Source organism: Myotis nattereri (assembly GCF_964212035.1).
Source record: "Myotis nattereri genome assembly, chromosome: 2".
Taxonomy (NCBI): Eukaryota; Metazoa; Chordata; class Mammalia; order Chiroptera; family Vespertilionidae; genus Myotis; species Myotis nattereri.
In genome coordinates, this window is record NC_138076.1 from 159657594 (window position 1) to 159680203 (window position 22610).

Consider the following 22610-nt stretch of genomic DNA (forward strand, 5'->3'; position numbering starts at 1 on the left):
TCACCTTCAAATTGCTCTCCTCTGAGATGGCGGTATCTCCTTTTTCAGCTGTGACACATAGGGCAGGAGAAGGCTGCGTGCCTGAGATAAGAATGCCTGATAACTCACTGACCCATCAGTTCATACCCTGGGGCATCCAAGGAGGGAGATGGAATCGGAATCAAAATGAGTGGGAGGCCTGGCATCCTACCACCTCCAAGAGTTTGCAGTTCTCTGGGGCTATAGCAGATGATAAAAAAACCTGGGTGGCAGCTATTATTGCCTTCTGTCCATTGTTGAGGCCATCTGTACCTGATCATTAGACCCTCACTCCCTGAGAGTCCCCCAGCCTGGCTTTTTAAAATAGAAGTCCCTTCACCCTGAGGACAAGATTTTAGAAGAATAGGGGGGAAGATGCCTCTGGGGACAGCTGGAGAGAACAGCTATACACATGTTCTTCACTCCCTGACAAGATGGCAGGAAGGTACCCCTCCAACTTCCCACAGAGAAGAAAGCAATGTAGACTGGCCGATAGGACAACTCTGAATATTCAAATTTTCCATTCTAAAGGTTTGAGTTTAAAGCTATACTTGATGGTATAAAGACACATGGCGACAAAAAGAATGGCTGGGAAGGAGGAAAAAAATGGAAATGACGAAGAACATTGCCCTGGAAATCTCTTGGGTCTGGGTAGCAGTGTCTCAAGCTAGTCTCCTCCAAAGCTTGTCTAACCCAACCTTCAACATAACCCTTTACTTGTACAGATACAAGGCCTAATTCCTAAAGCAGGTCCAGGGAGGGTAGAATTGGGGAGATGTTTGGACCTCAGAGAAAGGGGATTGAAAAGCTGTTCATAATCAATCTTTACCTGCAGTCATCTAGAATCACCCAAATGAGTATACAGCATGAACACTGTCCCCTCCTGAATTTACCCAGTACTGACCTGCACACCACAGATGAGAAACTAGGGAACAGCAGCTCTGGGAGGTGGGAGGAGTTAGGGTCCAGGCCTCCCCGTATCCAATTTCTCTATGTCAGCTGTGTCACTCAGCTGTCCACTTCACTCCAGCCCTGTCATTCCAGCTCTGACACCAAGGCAAGACGCTAGGTCTACAAATACCGTCTGGGTGGCTGGTGTGAGTTCAGAGGATACTGGGGGGGCTTGGCCCCCAAGGAAGAGGACCAGTCTTCCTCCAGTGCTACCGTCAAGGCCGCAGGGGCTCCTCTTCCCTCCACAGACTGAACTGACAGGGAGTCCCAAACGTGAGTTGCCTCTTCATCCTCTTTCCATTTCCAGGACTGCTCTCCCAACCTCCCCAATCCATAGTCTATTCAGCTTCTTCATTTCTCTTGTCTAGGAGTCGTTGAGGTTTTAGGAGTGAAATTATTCTACTTCAGGATAAAGAGCTAGGATTGGAGTGGGGTCAAGGGAAGGGAGTAGTAAGGGAAGGAAAGGCTCATATTACTCTGAAAACTTAAAATAGCTGAGGCCTGAGGCAAGCTGGGAACTAGGCACTAGGCCCCCAGGGCTCAAGAAAGAAGTAGGGAGAACAAATGCCCCAGCCCATCCCTCCACACATCAACCTCCTGATAAAAGGAGATCTGGGAAGATGTGTGTCATATCTCTACTGCCCATAGATTCCCAGGAAAACAAATACCTAAATCAGGCAGTCTTGAGTACTGACTGTATTGGGGCTACAAATTTGGGGGTTGCACCTCAGAATGGACGGATGGGTTTTGGTTTGAGGAACTAGTGGGGAAGTTCTTCAGTCTGTTGGGCTTTTCTCTGGACCTCCATGGAATCTTCCTATTCATAAGCTCTGTGAAAAGATCTCTAACCAAATTTCTCCCAAAGCCTCCCCTTCAAGGACCACCCTACTATAAAGGGACAGAAATAAGGGAGGGAGGATAGCAGTCAGGGATTAGATGTCATAGTGGGGTCCAACCTCTTGCAGGATGACAGAAAAGAAGGTGCTGGAGTCCCCTAAACCCTCCCCCGCAGAGACTCGGCAAAGTGGGGTGAGTCAGGGCCTTTGACCACTGGGTGTGGGGAACCTGGGAAGCCATTGCAGCACTTGAAGAAAGGTGCTTGAATTGATCTCACTTGTATGCGACTCCTGTATTGTTAGAATGCCTGCCAGCATCTGCAGCCCTAATACCCCCTAATCCTGGGGTGTGCCCCTTGCCCCAAGCTAGATAAATGTCTAGTGAGCTTCAGCTTTACCTAGTCTAGAGAGCATGACAATTCTTTTAACATTGGATTTCCTTCATTCCCTCCTCCCTTCCCCTCAGCTACAGCGGCTGAAGCAGTTATTCAGGAAGGAGTCTGCTGGGACAAAGGAGATGGAGCTTCCCCCAGAGCCCCAGGCTAATGGGGAGGCAGTGGGAGCTGGGGGTGGGCCCATCTACTACATCTATGAGGAAGAGGAGGAAGAAGAGGAGGAGGAGGAGGAGCCACCCCCAGAACCTCCTAAGCTTGTCAATGATAAGCCCCACAAATTCAAAGATCATTTCTTCAAGAAGCCCAAGTTCTGTGATGTCTGTGCCCGGATGATTGTGCGTGAGTCATGAAGGGAAGGAGAAAGCAGGTGATGTTGAAGGCAGGGGACTGGGAAAGGGTTTAGGGTGTAGCAGACAGGCTGTGGCAAGATTTGGCTTTAAGGAAATAACTGTTAGAGACTGAGGGTGTGGGTTCCCATACAGAAAAGGAACCTAAGCGCTATAGTAGCAGCAGTGGTACAAAGGGAAAGGGAAGCAGGAACCTCACCCAAATGTTCTCCCCTCTCCCAAGTCAACAACAAATTTGGGCTTCGCTGTAAGAACTGCAAAACCAACATCCACGAACACTGTCAGTCCTACGTGGAGATGCAGAGATGCTTCGGCAAGATTGTGAGTAGGCTTCGGGGAGCAAGAAAATAGAGAGGGGACATGTTGCCAGCTACACCCCTGCCAGTCTCTCCTCAGGTCACCCCCTCCATATCCCTGCTTTTTCTTTCTCAGCCCATCTCTTACTTCAAAAAGGGGTGAGCACTCATGAGAGAGATGGGGTTCTGGGTCCTGCCTTGCTCTTTCTGATGCTTTCCATCCTACCCTACAGCCCCCTGGTTTTCATCGGGCCTACAGCTCCCCACTCTACAGCAACCAGCAGTACGCTAGTGTCTGTAAGTGACTCACATGGAACCGGAGGGAGTGGGCAAGTTTAGAGATGGTTCCAGCACACCTCTAGATTTAGAAACCAAATTCCGAAACAGAAAGATTCTCCATCCCATGGTTCACTCTCAACCTCATAGTTTAGCCACCTTGGATGCAGAGTCGATATTCCCCTATTTGATAGCTGAGGGAGATAAGATTTAGCTAGGTCTCCACACAGCTAGCAAGAGGCAGAGCCAAGATGGAATCTTCATCAAAATCTGTGCTCTGCATATGCAAAACCATTTCTAAGTGAACAAGGATTCTCGACTGTACTCATCCTTGTTACAGAAGAATGCCACACTTAAGGCCAGACCCAGAGCTATGGACATCCTGGGCAGATTCATAGTTTAGCAACCCTTAACATTTATGTTGAGGTGAAGCTAAATTCTGCGAGGAGTGTGGGTGTAAAAAGAAGGGTCCGCTGGTACAAGCACCTCTGCTTGCACATGCCACTCAGTGGGACAAAAAAAGCCAGCAGTTAAAAGACCACTCTCCTGAGAAGGAGAATGGGAATTCCAAGCATTCCCCGACGCCCAAGCAACTTAGTAAAGTGGACTTTCCAACATCATATAATGAATGCTCTGCCTGGAAGGAGTGCTGGTAAATATTTTTCTCCATTACATTACATTTCCAGTGATGTTTTTAGAGCTCCTTATAGATTGATGATCCAGGTATGCCCAGATGACAACTTCCCTGATCCTACACACACACACACACACACACACACACACACACACACACGTGTCCATTCAACCCCACCTCTCCCTTACTTAGGAGGTCTCTCTTTCCTCCAAGCCTTTCCTGCCTCCCCAGTAATGTCTTCTTTCTTCTCCCATTCCCACCAGCTGCTGCAAATCGTAATGACCCTGTGTTTGAAACACTGCGCACTGGGGTGATCATGGCAAACAAAGAACGGAAGAAAGGACAGGCAGATAAGAAAAATGTGAGCACCATACCTCCCTTCCAGAGACCCCATATCTCCTCTCTGGAAAGCTAAAAAAAGCTAGGGATCCCTTTCCCCTAAAATTGCACATAACCCAACAGGAAGATTTTGCATGCAATTTTAGAGGGCCTCAGGTTAAGAACTCCTGCCATAGCGTGCATTTTCTCCAGGAACTCCCTTGTGAAACTGTCAGATTAGTCACTATAACCAACTGAAGGCTAGACCCCGGACCCCTGGCATTGCTAGACAACAGAGGCAAGAGCTGTGCTTTTGGATTCAGGGAATAGAATTTGCCCGGTGATTCTAGAGTCATACAAGGGTCCATGAAGATCGTCTGGTCTGACCCATTTATTCTATAGATGAGGTAACTGAGGCACAAAGCTAGTGGCCAAAAGTAGCTTCATTTCCTTTTATAATAGGACTAGAGGCCCGGTGCATGGATTTGTGCACTGGTGGTGTCCCTCAGCCTGCGCTGCGCCCTCTCGCAATCCGGGACCCCTGGGGGGATGTCGGACTGCAGGTTTAGACATCCCCTGAGGGATGTAGTAGTGCACGAAGTGGCAGGTGGCTGAGTAGGAGCCTGAGCCCGGGCCAGGTGCTGCTCCCACTCATCCCTGCCCTGCTGTGCCTGCCATCATTCAGCGCTGCTGTGGAGGCGGGACAGGCTCACACCATGGCAGCTGTGCTTGCCAGCCATGAGCCTGGCATCTGGCGCCCATCGGTCAGCTGGGTGGCGCTCCCACTGTGGAAGTGCACTGATCACCAGGGGGTAGCTCCTGCATTGAGTGCCTGCCCCCTGGTGGTTAGTGCATGTCATAGCGACTGGTCATTCAGTCATTTGGTCGCTTAGGCTTTTATATATATACTAGAGGCCCGGTGCACAAAAATTTGTGCACTTGGGGGGCCCCTCAGCCCTGCCTGTGCCCTCTCGCAGTCTGGGACCCCTCAGGGGATGACCACCTGCTGGCTTAGGCCCGCTCTCCGGGGGATTGGGCCTAAGCTGGCAGTCAGACATCCCTCTGGCAGCCCGGGAACCCTCAGGGGATGTCCACTTGCCAGTGGAGAGAGCAGGCCTAAATGCAGTCGGACATCCTTAGCACTGCTGAGGAGGCAGGAGAGGCTCCTACCACCACCACTGTACTGGCAGCCATCAGCCTGGCATGTGGCTGAGCGGAGCTCCTCCTGTGGGAGTGCACTGACCACCAGGGGGCAGCTCCTGCATTGAGCGTCTGGCCCCTGGTGGTCAGTGTGTGTCATAGTGACCAGTCATTCCCAGTCTTTCTGCTGTTAGGGTCAGTTTGCATATTACCCTTTTATTATATAGGATAGATTACTAGAGTCATAATGCCATAGATGCATTCAGTTCAGCAAGGGGTTTGTTAGCATATCCTCATATCTTTCTGGACAACCAGGATGGATTAATGTAGATAACGGTTACAGTTAGATGGAATCCTAAAATTGACTGAATGACGGTACCCAAAGGACCCTGGTCCTTTAGGGCAGTGGTTCTCAACCTGTGGGTCGCAACCCCTTTGGCTGTCGAACGACCCTTTCACAGGGGTCACCTAAGACCATCCTGCATATCAGATATTTACATTACGATTCATAACAATAGTAACATTAGAGTTATGAAGTAGCAACGAAAATAATTTTATGGTTGAGTCACAACATGAGGAACTGTATTTAAAGGGCCAGAAGGTTGAGAACCACTGCTTTAGGAAGTGTATACCTACAGGAAGATTTCTGATGGCTCATAACATGATTTTGTCTTTGGTCCTCACCTATGAACATTTTTCTCACTGGTGCAAATGAAGATATAAATGGTGTACCCATCAAGTTTGTGGGAAACATAGAAGGAAAAACATATACTAAATAATATATTCAGAAATCTTATAGACTAGAAAAAGGCCCAGCACTAATCATTTGAAATTTTGTAAGGAAAAATGTATATATCTGTTCTTGAATCAAAAAGAAATAAAACCAAAAAACAAAACACACACACACAACAACAACAACAACAAATCAACTGCACAAAAACAGAACTAGAAATCTGGCTTCAAAGTAGTTGATATGGAAGTTGGGTGCAAATTAGGGATTTCTATGGAGGGAGCTATGACTGTGAGGCACTAACACTGTGATTTGGCTGCTTGCAGAAAGGCTAGCACATTCGGGTACTGTTTTCTTAAGGGAATTGTAAAAGCTGTGCTGCCCATTTTTCTCTTATACACTGAAGTATTTTTAAGGACAGACATTATAGTAAAGGACATAGAACTGGGATCTTGGGGAATAATTTGAAGAGTCTGAAAATAATTAGAGAGAAAAAAGGCAGGAAGGACATGTGCTGACATGTCCTCAGATCTTTAAAGGGACTATATTGGTTCTATATTCCTCCAGAAGGCAAATCAGGCCAATGACTAATAGTTACAGGGAGACTGGCATAGGTTTAATATGGGGAAATGTCCTATAAATAAATTGCATGGGCTTATTTTGAAAGGTGGTGAGTTCCCTGTCATTAGCTACATTCAAGCACAATGTGGGTGGCCCACCTGCCAGGATGTTTTAGAGAAAGTCTCTGCATTAGGCAGGTGATTGAATAGATATTTTCTCCAAGGCTCCTTCCAACCCTGCATCCTATTAGCCTCTGTCCTGACTGGAGAGCCAGGGCAAGCATGGGTTCCCCAGACAGCATCTTCCTAACTCTGGTGCACCCTCCAGCCTCTAGCAGCCATGATGGAAGAGGAGCCCGACTCGGCCAGACCAGAGGGAGGCAAAGCCCAGAATGGTGAGTGACTCCCACCTCCATCCAGAGATGGAGGCAGTCGGGCTCAGCAATGGCAGCGGGAAAGGACAGTAAAGGGTATGCCAGGTTTGGAGAGAAAGGAGGCCCCATAACAGAAGGGTAAGAGGATGAGGGCTACCCTCCAGGAACCAGAGACAAGTTGCTGGTGTTTCTCATCCCAGGAAACCCTGAAGGGGATAAGAAGGCTGAAAAGAAGACACCTGATGACAAAGTGAGACTCCTTTCTCCCTGCATGGAGCCCAGTCCCTTTCCCAACCCAGTCTGACACCACTCTCTACCTCACAGCCAGAGCACAGACTGCCCCGCGGGTTCCCATTACCCTTAACCAGCCTTCTCCACCACCGTACACACACACAACCAATGCATTCCTCTTAGTTCAGGGGCCTGGGAGAGTTGGAATGGAGTGTGTCTGGAGAATGCTCTTGCCTTGGTCTCCTGCCCCTCAATGTGGGACAGAGGAGCCCTGAGACTCATCACCCCCTTTCACCCCCAGCACAAGCAGCCTGGCTTCCAGCAGTCTCATTACTTTGTGGCTCTCTATCGGTTCAAAGCCCTGGAGAAGGACGACCTGGATTTCCCGTGAGAGGCCTTAAGATTGGGGTGGGGGTAGACTGGGAGCCCAGCTCCCTCTGGGAAAGGAAAGAGGGGAAGGGGATACTCAGGGCTTGGAGCTTATTGAGGCTGAACGTGGGTACAGCCAAGGGACTGGATAGGAAGGCCCCTAAATCTCAGAGGCCCCTCCCTTTCCCTGCCAGGCCTGGAGAGAAGATCACGGTCATTGATGACTCCAATGAGGAGTGGTGGCGGGTAAGAGAAATGACTGAGGGTAGGGTGGGACATGGGTTGAGTTTAAAAGGCTGATTCTCCCTACCATCTTCTCTAGGGGAAAATAGGGGAGAAAGTCGGATTTTTCCCTCCAAACTTCATCATTCGGGTCCGGGCTGGAGAACGTGTGCACCGGGTAACAAGATCCTTCGTGGGGAATCGAGAAATAGGACAGATCACCCTCAAGAAGGACCAGGTTAAAAAAAAAAAAAAAAAAAGACCAGGTAGCTCTGGTGCCCCAACCCAACCCCCGGCCGGGAGGCTCCTCTGCACACTCCATTAATGACACTAGGAAAGGCCTCCGTAACTCCGGGCTCCCCTGCTCTCCTCTACAACTGTTTTCCCTTGATTTCTCTCCTCCCTAATCCTTTAATCCTAGATCGTGGTGCAGAAAGGAGATGAAGCTGGCGGCTACGTCAAGGTCTACACTGGCCGCAAGGTGGGGCTGTTCCCCACCGACTTCCTGGAGGAGATTTAGGTGTGCAGGCCGGCGCCTGCTGGCGGGAGAGACTCGGGCCGGGTGCTGGCAGGCCCAGTGGAAGGTGGAGAGGAAATGGAGTGGAAGCAACTCTACTGCTGAGTCAGGGAGGAGCGGGAAGGCCCGCCAGAACGAGACGGGGCTCCTGGGAAGGGACTGGTTCCCGCCCTCCTCCCTGGGCTATGCCATCGGATACTGGTGCCTAGAACAGCCTTTGAGAGCTGGAAAAAATTGCGTTTCCACTAGGAGGCGCCCTGGGTTGCGGGGGTGGGTGGGAGGCGAACTGTTGAATGTTGTGAATTTATTAAAGTTTTGACAAAAGTTAGAAAAGTTTGTTCTTTAACTTGGGGCCGAGGAGGGAGGAGAGGGCCTACGAAGTGGTAGCAAATCCTCCCCAACAGTCACATTTTGCTACCATCGGGTAACCTGAAACCCACCGGGGCTGAGGCCGGTGGGAGGTGGGGAGACAGTGAGCCCGCTGGGGGAGGCCTCTGTAGTCAGTGAAGAAAAGAGCCGGGCGGGTCCCCGCCCCCGCGCCGCTGGGGCTAGGAACAGGATCTGGTTGCAGGGTAGGTCCCCCTAGCTTTTGGCGATTTAGCTGCGGACAGCGCCTTACATTTCGAAACCTGGCTCAGTGCCGAGCTGGGCCGCCAGGGGGCGGTGCAAGATCTCGGTTGGAGAGCGAGGGACGGGGGCCGAGATGGTGGGGAGAGGAGAGAACCAGAGACAAGGAGCCGGAGACCCTGGGTCTGGGAGGGAGTGGGGTGCGTGCCGTCTCCATGGCAACACTTCCTCAAGTCCTCCGGGAACCCAGCGAGCAAGGCCCGGGGGCTTAACCCCTCCCGCGCGGCTCCGCCCCAGCCCTGACAGGTACCAAGTGAGAGGGCGCTGGGCAGACAGCTAAAGGGCTCGCGCGGAGAACCCCCCTGCGGCGCGCCGTATGCAAATGTTTTCATTTGCATATGTAGACATGCAAATATACCGGCCTTGGTCAGGGTGGCAGGTGGCAGGGAGCGGGAAGGTGTAGGGAAGGGAGCTGAAGGAGGAGTGTAGGGACCTGGGAGTGGACCAGTGAGAGGCAGCCTGGGGTGGTCGCTGGCGCGGAGTCAGCGGAGGGTCTTGAGCTTGATGGCGGGTGGGGGAGGGTCAGCGTGGCCAGCCAGGAGATCCTCTTCTCCTGCCCGCTGTCTGCCAGGCCTGAGGTTGGCACCGCCTAGCAAGGTTGGCAGCGGGAGCCCAGGCACCATCTGCTGCTGGCGGGAAAGGGTGGGGGGAGGACAGAGGCTCAGCTGGGCTGGGGAAAGGAGGGCCGGGACGGGCGTGCCCCCCTTCCTTCCAGGAGGCTGAGGTGCGGTGGGGGTAGGGAAACACACAAGAGGACTCCTTGCAGAGCCGGGTTCTGTCTCCTGTTCCTTTGCTCTTGACTGTACTGGATTCCTTGGGGGGCGCGGGGTCATAAAGGAAGACTCAGGTAGCACCCCTTTAATCTTGCTTGGGCTGGAAGAGCAGCAGACCACAGGCCTCCCACCCCCACATACAAATCAAGCCTTTTGCCTTCATCCCTCCTCGGCAGGATCTGCCTCCCACAAATGGGCAACAACTAGGGCTTGGGTCCTCTCTCTTCATCAAGCAGTCTGAGGGACTCAAAACCAGAGCCCCCGAGATCCTCGAGTGGGGCCCCCCACAATGCTGAAGCAAAACCAATTTACTGGCTCATTGGGCGGCGATGCTGGTGTGGGGGTACTGAGACAGAGAGAGCGGCTGTTCTCCCCCCCCATACACTCGGGGGGCACCCCCCTTCCCCGCCTCGCAGAGCCGGCAGCTGTCCCTAATTAGAACGGCGGTTTAATTGGATTTATCAGCAGTTAATAGGAAATTAAGCAAAGGGCCCGAGAGAGGGAGGGCAGAAGGAGCGGGAGGGCCGGCTGTGCGGAGCTGGAAGGACGGTGCTGGGGTGCCAGGGCTGGGGACACAAGGCCCAGTATCGTGACTGAGCCCCATGGTCATGTCCCGACCCCCAGTACTTGCCCGCTGGTTTAGCCCTGGCCGGCTGGCAAAGAGCTGTTCTCAGGAGAGGGAGTCGGGAACAACAGAGACCCTGTGGGGGCCCCCAAAGCCCTCTACTCCTGCCAGCGGCCACCTGGGTGATGGATAATGCTGCCTCCCGCTGCAAAGGTCATAAGTCTGGGCCAAGGAGCGGACTGAATCAAAAACAGACGGGGGGGGGGCGGGGGGGGGTTATTAGGGTCCAAGATACAAGCCACACCCTACTCTTCCTCAGTGCGCACCAACTCATAACAAAGGAAGTGCCTTGAGGTCAGAAGACTGGGCAGCACAGGGGTGAGGGGCACATGGACTGAGCCTCTCTCCCACCCCCTGCCGCCTGGCTGTGTTGAGGATCCTGGGAGTCTCCCTGCACATCCACCAATGTCCCTCTATGGCTTCTGCTCCTGCTTCTCTCCCCAACTGCTGGGGCTGGGGCTGGGGCTGGGGCTGGGGCTGGGGCTGGCTGAGGCCAGAGGGGCCCAGCGTCTGCACCACCTGCCCTGGGGGCCAAGGAAGGAAGCTTCAGGCAGTCAAACAGGGTGCAGGGTCAATAGCCCCGGGCGCCTCCTGTCAGCAGGCCCTCCTGCCATCAGGACCTCATTATGCGGCTAGAATAACAAGGCTTCCAGCAGGGACTCCGGCGACCTCTCCACCACACTCCTCCACGGGTCGCGGCTCCTGCAGGTGTGTGGGTGCCAACCCCTGAACGTGTGGGGGTCTCTGTGCCCTTGGCAATTATGGGTGTCTATGTCCCTGGTGTGTGTGTGCGTGTGTGCTCCAAAGTGTGTGAGGCGTGTGCACGTTGGTGTGTGCCCCTGTACCCTGAATACGTATCTGTCTTGTCACCATCCTGCCCCCCCCAACTTCTATGATTTTCGTCAGTCTAAGCCCCTGGGTGTCTAGGTGTGCACATGTGCTTTGGCGTGTCTGTGCATTCTTCACGCCTGGGTGTGCCCGCGTAGGCATTTCCGTGGGTCTCTGCCCGCGGGGACTGTGTCTGTGTGAGAATCAGGAAGAGCCGCTAGCGAGTGTGTGTTGCTCTGGCATCTGCACTTGCAGGTGTGTGCGCCTCTGTGACAGTGCGTGGGCGTGTGCCTGGGTGTGAACCGCACGGCGGCGGGTATTCGAAAGACAGTGTGACGCAGGCGCGCTGTGTGTCTGCCTGCGCGCCCGGCTGCCTCTCCCACCCGCCCCCCACACCCCCTCCCTCTCCGATCTCCAGTCCTCTCCTCTCCGGGCGGGCTTAGCTGCGCCGTCCGCATCATCTCCATCCATTATTGAAGAAACAGCCGCGTCCGCTCCAATCACATCAACAACCCCCCGCCCCCCTCGGTTCCGCTCGCCCGCAGCCCCTCTGGGTGCTGGGAGAGGGACAGCCGAGGCGCCGCGGGGGCACCAGCAGGAGCGGGCTCCTGACCTGGTGCCCCGAGCCGGGCCGGGCACCGGGACGCCGGGGTCCCCGGCGGAGAGTGCTTTGCATAAACAGATGGCGCGGGCGTCTTTGTCTCGCTCCCTCGCTCCCTCGTTCGCTCTTCGAGCGGCTCCCGGCTCCTCCGCTGTCTAGCTGATGCAATCATGATCATCTCCGAGCCTCGGGACCCGGAGCCCTTAATAGCGGCAGGAGGGTCAGGGGCCTCGGGGCTCCCGAGCAGATGCTGGGCACCGTGTCTTCCCCCCAGGGCTCCGCCCCCCACGCCCCACAGCTGCAGAGGGAAGACGGAGCCCTGCTGAGGTGACGGGCATGTGGAGGTGACCGGAAAGGGGACCCCAGTCAGTGCCCCGAGGTGTCCCCGGGCTGTCCCGTAGGACTGCTGCAGCCCCCGCCCTCAGGAGCAGCAAGCCAGAGAATAGGACTCCAACTAGTGAATGGGAGGGGAACGACAGAGATAAAGAGCGGCAGAGGCATCTGTAATGAGACACGGCGAGGCAGAGAGATGTAGAAGGAAGGAGAGACCACAGAGACAGAGAAACAGCCGCAGAGGGACAAAGCCAGGTAGAGAGTTCAGAGGAGGAGACAGCCAGCCAGATGATAAGGAACAGAGACATACAGACGTACACAGAGACACCGCGACAGACAGGGCCCCGAAGAGAAAAGGCAGAGAGAGTAGGACGGGCAGGGGCAGAGGGCAGTCCCTGGGCAGAGACGGAGCTGCCCCCGGGCTCTGGGACTGCCCAGCCTGACGAGAGGACTCATCCTGAACCTGGGGTGCCCGAGGCTGGCGAGGCGGGAGCTTCCGCGGCTCCTCTCCGCACCCTCCACCCCGGCCCACTGCGGAACCCACTGCCTTGGCCGCGGGACTGGCAGGAGCGGCGGGCGGGGCGTGAACCACACTCTGGGAGCTGACTTACCTGCCGAAATGCAGTGGGGCGCACGCCCGACGCGGCCCGACAGGGGGCGTCCGAGGCATCGCCCCTGAGCGCTTAGAAGCAGCTCGGCCTCCAGGGGGCGTCCGCGCCCACGGCCCCTGATCAGCCTACGGCGCCGAATCCAGCTGCTTCTAACCTACGGCGGAGCGGTCCGCGCGCTGAGCAGTCCTGCGCGCTTTAGCGTTCGGAGTCCAGTCGCCGCGGGGCCCCGGCCCGGCCCTGGCCACACCGAACCCACTGCTAATGACTTCTGCGGCCCCTCAGCCGCTGGGTCAGTTTGGCCTGAATCCTTTTGGTGGGAAACTGCGGGGGGAGCTGGGATCTGGAACCAAAGAGTTCGGTGTTCGGCCCTGGAGATCCTGATCCAGAGAGAGGAGCGGGCTTAGAAACAGTCACAAAGAAGGTGCCAGCGATTGGCACCAGAAGCAGGTGGGAGGTCAGGGAGCCCCGGGGAGTCCAAATCAGAAGCAAAAACGTGAGAAGGAGCTGGGAGAGTGGGCGGAGGCGCACACCAGGGGCTGGAGGCCGGAGGCTCGGGGAAGGGAGCGGGCAGAGGTTTGGGACGTGCTAGGCCAGGTCACTGGGGCGCACAGGAAAGGACCCAGGAAGGCGGGCGATGACCAGAGAATCAAAGGGGTGCGGCATAGGGGACAGAGGTCCCGTCGCTTCCTGGCGCACCAGCTGTGCACATGGAGCCAGGTGTGCAGCCCAGCTCTGGCCCCTCCAGCTCGACCTCTGGGATTGATTGTCCTACAGGACAGCCCGGGGACACCTCAAGGCACTGACTGGGGTCCCCTTTCCGGTCACCTCCACATGCCCGTCACCTCAGAGACCGGAAGGCTGGGGTGCACGGGTGACAGACACCCCACTCCCCGGCGAGTGCTCAGGGCGGGTGCGGCCCTGCTGCCGCTCTAGGCTCTGACATCCCTTCAGTCAGTCCCCCTTCCCCGCCCCCCACACGCGAGGCGAGTCTGGGTCTCTTTGTTTCCGCGGTGTCTCTGACACTTTATCTCATTATCCGCTGGAGGGAGGCTCTAGCCTGGGACCCCCGCAGCCTAATTACAGCCGCACTTGTCAACGGAGGGGACAGGGGAAGTATCAGCTCCAGGGAAAGGAAGGAAGCCCCCAGGAAGGGCCCCCTCCTCCCTGTGCCCAGGTCCCCAGAGAGGGGTGCATGGGTCACCCTGGCCCCAGTCGCCACAGGGCTCTGGAGGGAGGTGGGGAGCTGGCGGTATCCGGGTGACCAGGGGGAGGCAGGCAGGGAGGAGGGTGGAGGTTAGCGTGGGAGTGGGAGAGGTAGTTAGGGTGGGCTCCTGGGTCCCTGGAACCCCAATTCCCCAAAGATGGTGAGTGAGCCTTCTCACCCTGACAGCATAACATCCGGGGGGCAATCAATTGTTTGCTCTGCACTTCTGTTTGTGTGTCTTGTTCTCTTTCCTCCTTCAACATCTTGTCTGTCTCTCCTGAACTGGTTTCTCGCTCCCTTCTCCACCTCTCTGTCACAGCCAGAGGCAGAGAGTGGCCTCCTTGGATAGCTGCCCCTCCCCCTTCCCCAAGGGAGGCAGGGCAAGCAAGTTTCTCAAGCCCCCAAACTTCAACAACTGACTTACTCTGTCCTAAGCCCCGTTGAAGATGCCTCCAGCTCCCCTGGCCTCCAAGCACTGTCCCAGGCCAACCAGAACACAACTGGGAGGAACCACCCAGAACTAGAGGGGGACAGCGTTAGCTCTTCTGTTGGACTGTCCGTCCCCCCCTCCTCCCACTGCACTGTGGTGGGGTCAGAACCAGGGCCTCCAGGACCTGCTAGCTCCTGGATGCTCCGGAGAAGTGATTTTCAATCTTTTCATCTCATGGCACACACACACTAACTAGTTAAATTCTGCAGCACACCGATGTGTATATATATATATATATATATATATATATATATATGCCAAAATAGGTATAACTTTGATTCATTCACACCAGATGGCTATTGTTGTGTTGGCTGTTGTCATTTTCTTATTTGACAACATAAAGGAAAAGAGGTCGATGCCCCTGACTCAATAGTCAGGTATTGCATGTTTTAAAACTTGCAGCACACAGTGAGCGGTGGCACCCAGGTGGCAATGGCTGCCCTGGCCCTCCTGGTGCCACCTGAGAGCACTCCACACCTGCACTTCTCTGGGGGTCTGCCTGCCAGCCCGTGGGGGGGGGGGGTGTCCCTGACCCCTCCCCCCACTTCTGGATCCCCTCTCAATCAGAGTCTGGGAAGCCTGTGAGGCCTCTCCCAGGCTTAGGACCAAGCCAAAGCCCCAAGTATGAGGTGTCCCTGTGGGCCCGAGGCGGCCCCGGAGGACAGAGCAGAGCAGAAATCCCTCAGCTCCCCAACAGCTCCGCCTGCTCCCAGCCTGGAACTGGGGAAGAAGCGGAATGGGGGCGTGGGGTAAGTTGGCTGCGGCAGGCTGGGCTGGGCAGGGCTGGGCTGACCCCTCCCCAGCGGGGGGCGGGACCCCAGGAGGAGCGAGGGAGCCGAGCCCCAAAGAGGACCAGACACGAAGAGGCGAGATGGCGGGAACCGGTCTCGGGGCCCGCTTGTACCGGCAGATCAAGAGACATCCCGCGGTGAGTTCGGTCCCAGAGCCACTGCTTCTAACGCCTAACTTTTTCGCTGCCCCAGCGCTCCCCGTACCCTCTTGCCTAGACCCCCCCCCCCCAGTGCTCTAACCTCTCCCAGGGTGTCCTCAACTCCCCCTGCAAGGTGCCCCTCCCCGTGTCCCTCGAATCCCCCTAGAGAGACTCGCTGTGGGGTGAGGGAGACAGGGCCGGGCCTGTGGTGCAGGAGGCTCCAGTCCCCTCTCCCAGAAGGGAGGGAGCACGGGTCCGAGGCGGGGGTGGGGGGCGCCCGGCAGGAAAGCGTGTCAGGGCGACGGGGAACTGCGGGGAGGGGAGCGGCTGACAGTGTCCTGGGCCTTCCCGCAGCTCATCCCCATGATCGGCTTCATCGGCCTGGGCATGGGCAGCGCTGCGCTCTACTTGCTGCGGCTCGCCCTGCGCAGCCCCGACGTCTGGTAAGGCCGGGCTGGGGTCCTGGCTGGGGCAGGATGGGGCAGGAAAGAGGGGCCTCTCAGGAATGGGGGGCCGGTGGGCCTGCCAGGGATCCCCCTGCAGCCCCCACTCCGCAGCATCTCCCCCTGGGCCCACCCAACCGCACTCTCCTCTGTGGCTCCAGACTTGCCCCGGCTGCCATGGCAACGCTGTTGTGCCGCCGCAGGCGGCCTGTGGGTACCTCAATATCCCTGCGGGGCCTGGGGATGTGGCCAGGCAGCTCTGGGGGTGCGGTAGGGGCCGGGGTGACGACGAGACTCCAGAGGCAGTGGGGGTGGGGGTCCTCCGAACGCATCAGGACAGCCCCATGTTGTCAGAATTGGGACACATCGCACAAGCCCCAGCCCCTCGATCTCTGCGATCTCCGCGCTCTGCTCTGCTCTGCTCTGCTGGGAGGGCCTCGGGAGGCGAGGTGCAGTGGGGGTCGCTGGGTGGGGTTGTCAGCCGCTTATCTGGTCTGGCTCTGACAAGGGTGACAGCCTTCTAGTCTCCTCCGCAACTGCTAATGCTCCCCCTCCCCGTCAGCCTTCGGGAAATGGCCCGCCCCCCAGGGTAGGGCTGGGGTGGGGGCTGGAGGCAGAGATGCTAGTGTTACCTTAGGCACAAGGGTCCTACTTCCCACAGAGAAAGCCCCCCTCCCCCCCACTCTCCACAGCTGGGACCGGAAGAACAACCCGGAACCCTGGAACCGCCTGAGCCCCAACGACCAGTACAAGGTACCTTTAGGGGGCTCCAGGGTTGCACCCCCATCCTCTCCTTTCTTGGTCCCTGGGAAGACCCCTTGGCGCCTCCCCGCTAAAGGGAGGCCTGGGGCACTCAGTGCATCGCTTCACACACACCCCTCCCCCAGTTCCTTGCAGTGTCCACGGATTATAAGAAGCTGAAGAAGGACCGGCCAGACTTCTGAGCCTGGCTGGGACGGGTCCCTGTCCTCCACCGGCGTCAGCCAGCCTCCTCCTTCCTGCCACTCAGCCCCCAGCCTCCAGGGCGCCTCTCACCACCCTGCCCAGCTCCTGCGCACACAGGCCTGGTTCCCACGCCGCAGAGGGGAGGCAGCTCCACCCCCACCCTCTTCCCTCGCTCCCTGCAGCGGAAGCACCCCTGACCCTCAGCTGGAGTCCCACGCAGGGGGGAGGGGGTGGGAGAGTCAGGAGGTGGGGCCCCAGAGGGTTGACTCAAAAGGCCCAAAGGGGCCCCCCTGCTAGGCTGCAGGGGCCTGACAGGGTGTGGCGCAGGCTACGTGAGGAGCGTGGCAGACGTGAGCCAGGAGCAGGCAGGGGCCTCTGAGCGCCAGGCGACGTGGCAGGCCCCGCGTTTGCCCAGGCTCTGGCGCCCTCCCAGGGCGGCGCTGCGCTCGCCGCCTGGGCTCCTTGCCTGCGGCCCGGCCTGCTCGGGAGGAGGCACCTCGGCCCGGGGAGGGGCAGCGCGCGGCTTCCGGCGGCTCAGGAGCCAACCCGCAACCCCCTCCAGCCTCGCACCTGGGCCTCCCCCTGCCGTCCACCCCTCCTCGCTCCCCTGTCCCCTGGGATCAAACAGAAGCAGCCATGGGCAAAATACAATTTCATTTAACAAATTGAATTTGCTGCGCCTGCTAATCACGTCTGGTGTCGGCTCTGATCAGAGACAGAGGAGGCCGCAGCCCCCCGGGGCCTCGCGGTGGTTGTGGGAGGGAGTCCAGAACCACACACGGAGGGAGGAGACAAATCGCACCTGGCCCCGGGACGGGCTCCCACAGTAACAGAAGGTGGGTCGGGTTAGCATTTTATTAGATAAAAACAGAAAGGAGGGCGCCCACCCACCCCTTCCTCTGGCTCACGAGGGTGACGCCGCTGTCCCCAAGGAGGAACAGGGCGCCCATAACACTGAGAAAACGGAACCGGAACCGTGAGGGCAGACGGCCCCCAGCCTCCTTCTGAATTTTCTTACAAAAAGGAATTTCGGCTACAAATCCTGGGACGGGAACTACATTTGGCTTTTCCGCTAAGTGAGAGGCCTCCTCTCCACCAGCAAAACGCGGGAAGGTTCAGGGAGAGGGAAGGAGAATTTCAGTCTCTGAGCCTCATTTCCTTGGTCCCTTCAGTGCTCGTCAAAACCAGGCATGGGGAAAGCCCTGGCAAACTGCTCCACCCGCTGCCTGAGGTCAGCCAGCCGTTGTCTTGTTTCTGGGTCACTGAGCAGGAAGGATTTGAAATCCTGTAGTTTGGCTAGAGAGGGGTGAGGAAGGTGTCAGAGCTTCAGGGAAGGCGGTGAGATGGGGGGGGGGGGCAGCAGACAGTGAGTGTAAAGTGGCTGCAGGGGCTGGGCGGGGGGGGGCTAGCCTACTCACTGGTCTTGCTCTTCACATCCAAGCCAACCTTGACCCCTTCATCTATAAATGCCACAACTCTCCGGAAGTCATCCTCACGAAACTGTCGAGAGGTCAAGGCTGGTGCCCCTGGGAGAGAGGCAGAAGAGTAGCATGACCCACGCCCCCGGCGCAGCCACCCTTCCCCCCTGGAACCCCAGGTCTCACCAAGCCGAAGCCCCCCTGGTGTGATGGCACTTCGGTCTCCAGGACAGGTGTTCTTGTTGGCTGTGATGGATACAAGCTCCAGCACCCGCTCAGCCCGAGCCCCATCCAGGCCCTTGGGCCGCAGGTCCACCAGCACTAGGTGGTTGTCGGTGCCACCTAAGGCGGGAAGAGGAAACAGAATGGTGAGTCCTGGGCCTTTGCCTGAGGCCACAGAGGCTCTCACCCACCCTCCTGGCTCACCAGACACCAGTGAATAGCCTCGATCTAGCAGGGCATCAGCCATGGCCCGAGCATTCTTCAGAACCTGCAGGGAGTACTCCCGGAACATGGGGGTGCAGGCCTGGAGATGAGACAGCAGCACCTGGGACCCCAAGTCCTGCCCCTTTCTACTCCTCCACCTCTAGCATAGTTGTGACTCCAGTCTTGAGGCCTCCCCTCCTGGCCCTTCCCTTCCAACAGCTCCATTTTCAGTTAGCAAGAAGCAGGGTCTGAGCATCCAGATGCCCACCACCCGACAATGGTAGGCTCCCCAACCTGCTTTAGGGCCACGGCCACTGCAGCAATGGCATGGTTGTGGGGGCCCCCCTGCAGGGACGGGAACACAGCAAAGTTGATTCGGTCCTCAAACGTATAAGGGATCTCCCGGCCAGTCTTGGGGTCCACAGACTGCACCCCCTTCCGGTAGAAGATGAGTCCTGACCTGTGTGGGAAGAGGGTGGTCAGAATCTAAGCTGAAAAGAAAGGGCAAGGGATGGGGAGAGCAGAGGAAGCTGGCTGCCCCCCAGGACTCTCAGGCCACCTCAGTTGTGCTGGGTGTGCTTGGCTCCAGGGGTTGAGGGGAACAGAACCTTCCTCCCACCTCCCACCCCCAAACTCCCTGCCAGGGAACTGCCACCACGGGCAAGAAAAGGAGAATCCTCAGACTGGGTAGAACTCTTTAGGTAGAATGAGTTCCTCTCTGATCCAGACCACCAATGCCCTGGGAATAAGGCACGAAGGCAGGGAAAGGCAAGGCCTGACCTCAGGGGAGCCTGACCTGGCCCCTCGAAGGGTCTTGTGAGTGGTAGTGGTGACAACATCCGCATGCTTGAAAGGTGAAGGGATCACCTTGGCAGCCACCAGGCCGCTGATGTGGGCCATGTCTGCCAGCAGGTGTGCCTTGACCTCATCACACACCTGGGCAGGTACGGAAACAGGCCTCAGTCTGGGGAGGGTCCAGACAGGCCTGCGCAAGGCTGCCCCTCCTCCGAAATCTCCCCACCACCTCCTGGGCAGCGGCAGACACCCCAGCCCTCCACCAACCTCCCTCATGCGGGCGTAGTCAATGAGGCGAGCATAGGCACTGGTACCAGCTATGATGAGCCGTGGTCGGAAAAGCCGAGCAGTGACTGCCAGCTGGTCATAGTCAATGAGGCCAGTTTGGGGCTGGACAGACAAAGAGCTAAAGTCCTTAAAAAGAAGCAGTGCAGCTCACTCTGCTCCTTGGCCTTAAAGGCTGCCCAGGGCTTCAGCCTCTAGCTTTTCCCAGGAGAGGTTCCTAGGCCTTGAGCAGCTCCCTCCCCAGACCCTAGAGCACTCACTCACATTCAGTTTATAGGGCATAGACTCAAAGAAGATGGATGTGGCTGAGATCCGCTTGACATCAGACATATAGCCATGGGTGAGACTGGGAGGGGAGGAGAGGAGGTGAGAAGGCTTCTAAGTGGAGTAAGACCCACTCCTCTCCTGCCCTGCTCCGAAGGCTCTGTCTCTGACACCGCGCCTAGCGTGCACCACCCTCACTGCTCTGCCCACTCTGTGCTGAGCACTGGTTCCTGGGATCTTATCTTCTCCTGCACGAGACTGATGGGCAGGGAGAGGCCTGTTCCAGCTGCACGGCCCATGGCAATAAACCACTCCTCTCCCATGCCCACATGGCCCAGTGAGCCTATCAGCCACCCACCGCACCCATACTCACTGGCCACCGTCGGGCAGGTCCAGCCCCATGATTCGGTCGTGAGGCTGCAGAAGGGCTGTGTAGGCAGCCAGATTGGCTGGGGACCCCGAATAAGGCTGGACATTGACTCCCCACTGCGCAGGATCCAGGTCAAAGGCCTCCAGGGCCCGGCGCTGACACAGCAGCTCGATTTCATCCACTATCTCTGCTCCCCCATAATATCTGCCACGGGAGGGGGGATATCAGGGCACAGAGAAAGGGCCCCACCACCCCCCTTGAAGTAGCAAAGGAGCGGGAAGGCTACTCCTCTAAAGGCACTGGGAGGGTGCAGGCCGGCGTCCCCACTGGGAGCACCGTCCCTGAGGCTGCCCTCCAGCCCGCTGGTGCCTCGCCCTCACCTCTTGCCAGGATAACCCTCCGAGTACTTGTTGTTCAGACAGGACCCCAGGGCCTCCAGCGCAGCTCGGCTGCAGAAGTTCTGGGGTGAGGGGTGGGGGCAGTGTCAGAGGTACAGAGCCCCTTCTGAGGGACTCCCGCAGCCCACCCCGCCAGAGCCCAGGCTGCAAGGAGCTGAGCTCTACAGAAAGCTGTTCATTCAAGGTTCCTTGTCAGGCTTGGGGCATGGCCAAAGGCAGCATCCTCAGAAACCAAGCTGCCATGACAGGTGTCCCCGGCAAGCCCACCTGTCCACTGGTACCTGTGCTTCCAGGTTTCTCTTTTCTCTTGGGAGGGGGAAGGGACCAGACTTGACTGTAGGGGCCTGGAAGGCTCTGGAAGCTCTCTAATGCCCCCATCCCATAACCCAGACTGGCTCTGCCTTTGCTTCAGAGGACAGTAAGAAGAGAGAGAGAAGGCCCAGAAGGAAGGCTCTGAGTCTGAAAGGGAGCTCTGGAGAAAGAGCAGTAAGATGACCTGTTACTTCCTGTACCCATGGCGGCCCAAGCCTTGGCCCCTCTCCCCAGACCCCACCTCTGAGGCAATGAGTTCCAGGCCACGACACTGCCTGTCCTTCTCCCTCTGCAGCAGCTCCCACACCTCAGGGTCACTGTCTGACAGGCTCTCCTGGCCTGTCCAGCCCCTGGTGGCTTCTCCAGTCTGGGTCTGGGCTGCTTCACTGTGCTGGCACCGCGCAGCCATCCTGACCAGCGGACCACATCTCCGCAGAGGCTAGGGGAGGAAATGCCAGGGTCAAACAAAAGGGTTCAAACAGTCTCCCAACAACCATCAGCCATGCGTATCAGGCCCTCTGGCTCCAAACCCAACATCCGGCTGTCCAGCCTGCCTGTTCCAGTTTTCGCCACCCCCACCTCCAAAAGCCAGTTCTAGAGCCAAGGCTGAGATCAATGTCCAGGGGGTGGTTCTGAATCCATCCATTCACCTCACCTCAGAATCTTCCTCCACCTGGACCCCTGAACTACTCTGCAAAGCCAGAGGACAAAGTTTGTGTTCTAGAAGCTAGAGGTTCCAGAACCTCTCCACTCACTGGAACAATCGGGTCTTCCCTGTAGGAGCTCCATAAACTGATATCCCAGTCAGGGGGGAGGAGACCAAGTTGCAGGGATTAAGAGAACAGGCTTACCATAGTTAGAGGTAGCTTTCAGAACATTGGAGGTAGCCATTCAATGTTCTGAAAACCAGGGTAGATTTTTAGCAGTCCCAGGGGGAGAATGGTGGGGGTGGGAATGGGGGTGGGGGGCTGATGGCAGGGAAGCCAAAAACCACACCCAGTCCTCTGCCCGGCTCCTTTCCCACTCCTTCCAGCCCTTCCAGCCGCGGGATCCCTGATGCAAGCAGTAGGGCTCCGTTGCATCATCTGCACGGCTCAGAGCTAGCAGGGAAGATAGCTCGCTTGTCCAGGCTGGGAATCCCGCTGTTCGCCAGCACCGGAGCCGCGGGCAACCGTTACAGTTCCCTCCCCAACTGCCATGTAAAATGGATGGTCACATGGCCCTGGGGCTTCTGATTACCGGAATGGAGAGTGGTCCCGTTTACCCCGCGTGCACCCGAGGGTCTCGGGGATTCCCTAGTTGCGCGTCCGCTCCCGGAAGACCCACACCATGTGCGTGGAAAAGCCCATAGTTTGTAAATGGATATTACGGTAGGAGGGGAACTTGCTTTCAACTGATCACCCAGACTCCGGGGCCCCATTCTTACCCGAGTGGCCCAGAGCAAAGAGAAAGACAGCATCGCAACCCGAAGTCGCAGAAGGTCAAGCCACCAACTCTAGCTTGGAGAAGCAAGGGGTCCGGAAAGACTGATCCGAGAGCGCATGCGTGAGCACAGCGGCCCTAGAAGCCACAGGATTAGGGTAAAGCCTACGCATGCGTGAGGCGACTCCTTTATGGTCTTCTGGGAATTGTAGTTTCCCCACCTTTCTTCCGCTTCCTTTCCCCCAGGGTCTGTAGCCCCAGTGTCAGAGACTCCAATCTGAAAAAAAAGAGATCT

At 57.1% G+C, this 22610-nt stretch overlaps 3 protein-coding genes across 8 annotated transcripts; 2 read left to right on the plus strand and 1 right to left on the minus strand.

Annotated features, from left to right (window-relative positions):
- The first annotated feature begins 1048 nt into the window (after positions 1-1048).
- STAC3 (SH3 and cysteine rich domain 3) lies at positions 1049-8541 on the plus strand. Of its 2 annotated transcripts, XM_081084380.1 has the most exons (12): positions 1049-1242; positions 1935-1998; positions 2272-2539; positions 2771-2868; positions 3077-3140; positions 4017-4114; positions 6830-6896; positions 7076-7125; positions 7408-7493; positions 7670-7721; positions 7798-7935; positions 8119-8541. In XM_081084380.1, the coding sequence occupies exons 2-12, from the start codon at positions 1936-1938 to the stop codon at positions 8215-8217; spliced, it is 1083 nt and encodes a 360-aa protein (XP_080940506.1). In that variant the 5' UTR covers positions 1049-1242; position 1935; the 3' UTR covers positions 8218-8541. The 2 variants fall into 2 exon arrangements, with proteins under 2 accessions (XP_080940506.1, XP_080940507.1); XM_081084381.1 differs by lacking the exons at positions 1049-1242; positions 1935-1998; positions 2272-2539; positions 2771-2868 and having other exon boundaries at positions 3011-3771.
- Positions 8542-14975: 6434 nt separating this feature from the next.
- NDUFA4L2 (NDUFA4 mitochondrial complex associated like 2) lies at positions 14976-17293 on the plus strand. The gene is made up of 4 exons (XM_081081343.1): positions 14976-15234; positions 15592-15680; positions 16373-16433; positions 16568-17293. Exons 1-4 carry the CDS (start codon positions 15043-15045, stop codon positions 16622-16624), a joined length of 399 nt encoding a protein of 132 aa, XP_080937469.1. The 5' UTR covers positions 14976-15042; the 3' UTR covers positions 16625-17293.
- Positions 17294-17466: 173 nt separating this feature from the next.
- On the minus strand, positions 17467-22559 carry SHMT2 (serine hydroxymethyltransferase 2). 5 transcript variants are annotated; one of them, XM_081081300.1, is made up of 12 exons: positions 22320-22559; positions 21135-21332; positions 20564-20643; positions 20187-20387; positions 19814-19895; positions 19532-19654; positions 19266-19405; positions 18764-18929; positions 18470-18569; positions 18230-18385; positions 18044-18151; positions 17467-17921 (listed from the first exon to the last, which is right to left on the minus strand). In XM_081081300.1, exons 1-12 carry the CDS (start codon positions 22350-22352, stop codon positions 17794-17796), a joined length of 1515 nt encoding a protein of 504 aa, XP_080937426.1. In that variant the 5' UTR covers positions 22353-22559; the 3' UTR covers positions 17467-17793. The 5 variants fall into 5 exon arrangements, with proteins under 5 accessions (XP_080937426.1, XP_080937427.1, XP_080937428.1 ...); XM_081081301.1 differs by having other exon boundaries at positions 21201-21332; positions 22320-22464; XM_081081302.1 differs by lacking the exon at positions 19532-19654 and having other exon boundaries at positions 22320-22414.
- Positions 22560-22610: the final 51 nt, after the last annotated feature.

Bases quoted from the DNA above. Each gene is read 5' to 3' on its own strand.
- STAC3 (XM_081084380.1), top strand. From the start codon at position 1,936: ATGACAGAAAAGAAGGTGCTGGAGTCCCCTAAACCCTCCCCCGCAGAG. The intron at 1,999-2,271 runs GTGAGTCAGGGC...CCTTCCCCTCAG, and splicing joins CAGAGACTCGGCAAAGTGGG to CTACAGCGGCTGAAGCAGTT. The intron at 7,936-8,118 runs GTTAAAAAAAAA...CTTTAATCCTAG, and splicing joins TCACCCTCAAGAAGGACCAG to ATCGTGGTGCAGAAAGGAGA.
- NDUFA4L2 (XM_081081343.1), top strand. From the start codon at position 15,043: ATGGGGGCGTGGGGTAAGTTGGCTGCGGCAGGCTGGGCTGGGCAGGGC. The intron at 15,235-15,591 runs GTGAGTTCGGTC...GCCTTCCCGCAG, and splicing joins AGATCAAGAGACATCCCGCG to CTCATCCCCATGATCGGCTT. The intron at 15,681-16,372 runs GTAAGGCCGGGC...CACTCTCCACAG, and splicing joins CTGCGCAGCCCCGACGTCTG to CTGGGACCGGAAGAACAACC.
- SHMT2 (XM_081081299.1), bottom strand. From the start codon at position 22,352: ATGCTGTCTTTCTCTTTGCTCTGGGCCACTCGG. The intron at 19,655-19,813 runs GTGAGTGAGTGC...TTGTCTGTCCAG, and splicing joins CTATGCCCTATAAACTGAAT to CCCCAAACTGGCCTCATTGA. The intron at 18,930-19,265 runs GTCAGGCTCCCC...CTTCCCACACAG, and splicing joins AAGACCCTTCGAGGGGCCAG to GTCAGGACTCATCTTCTACC.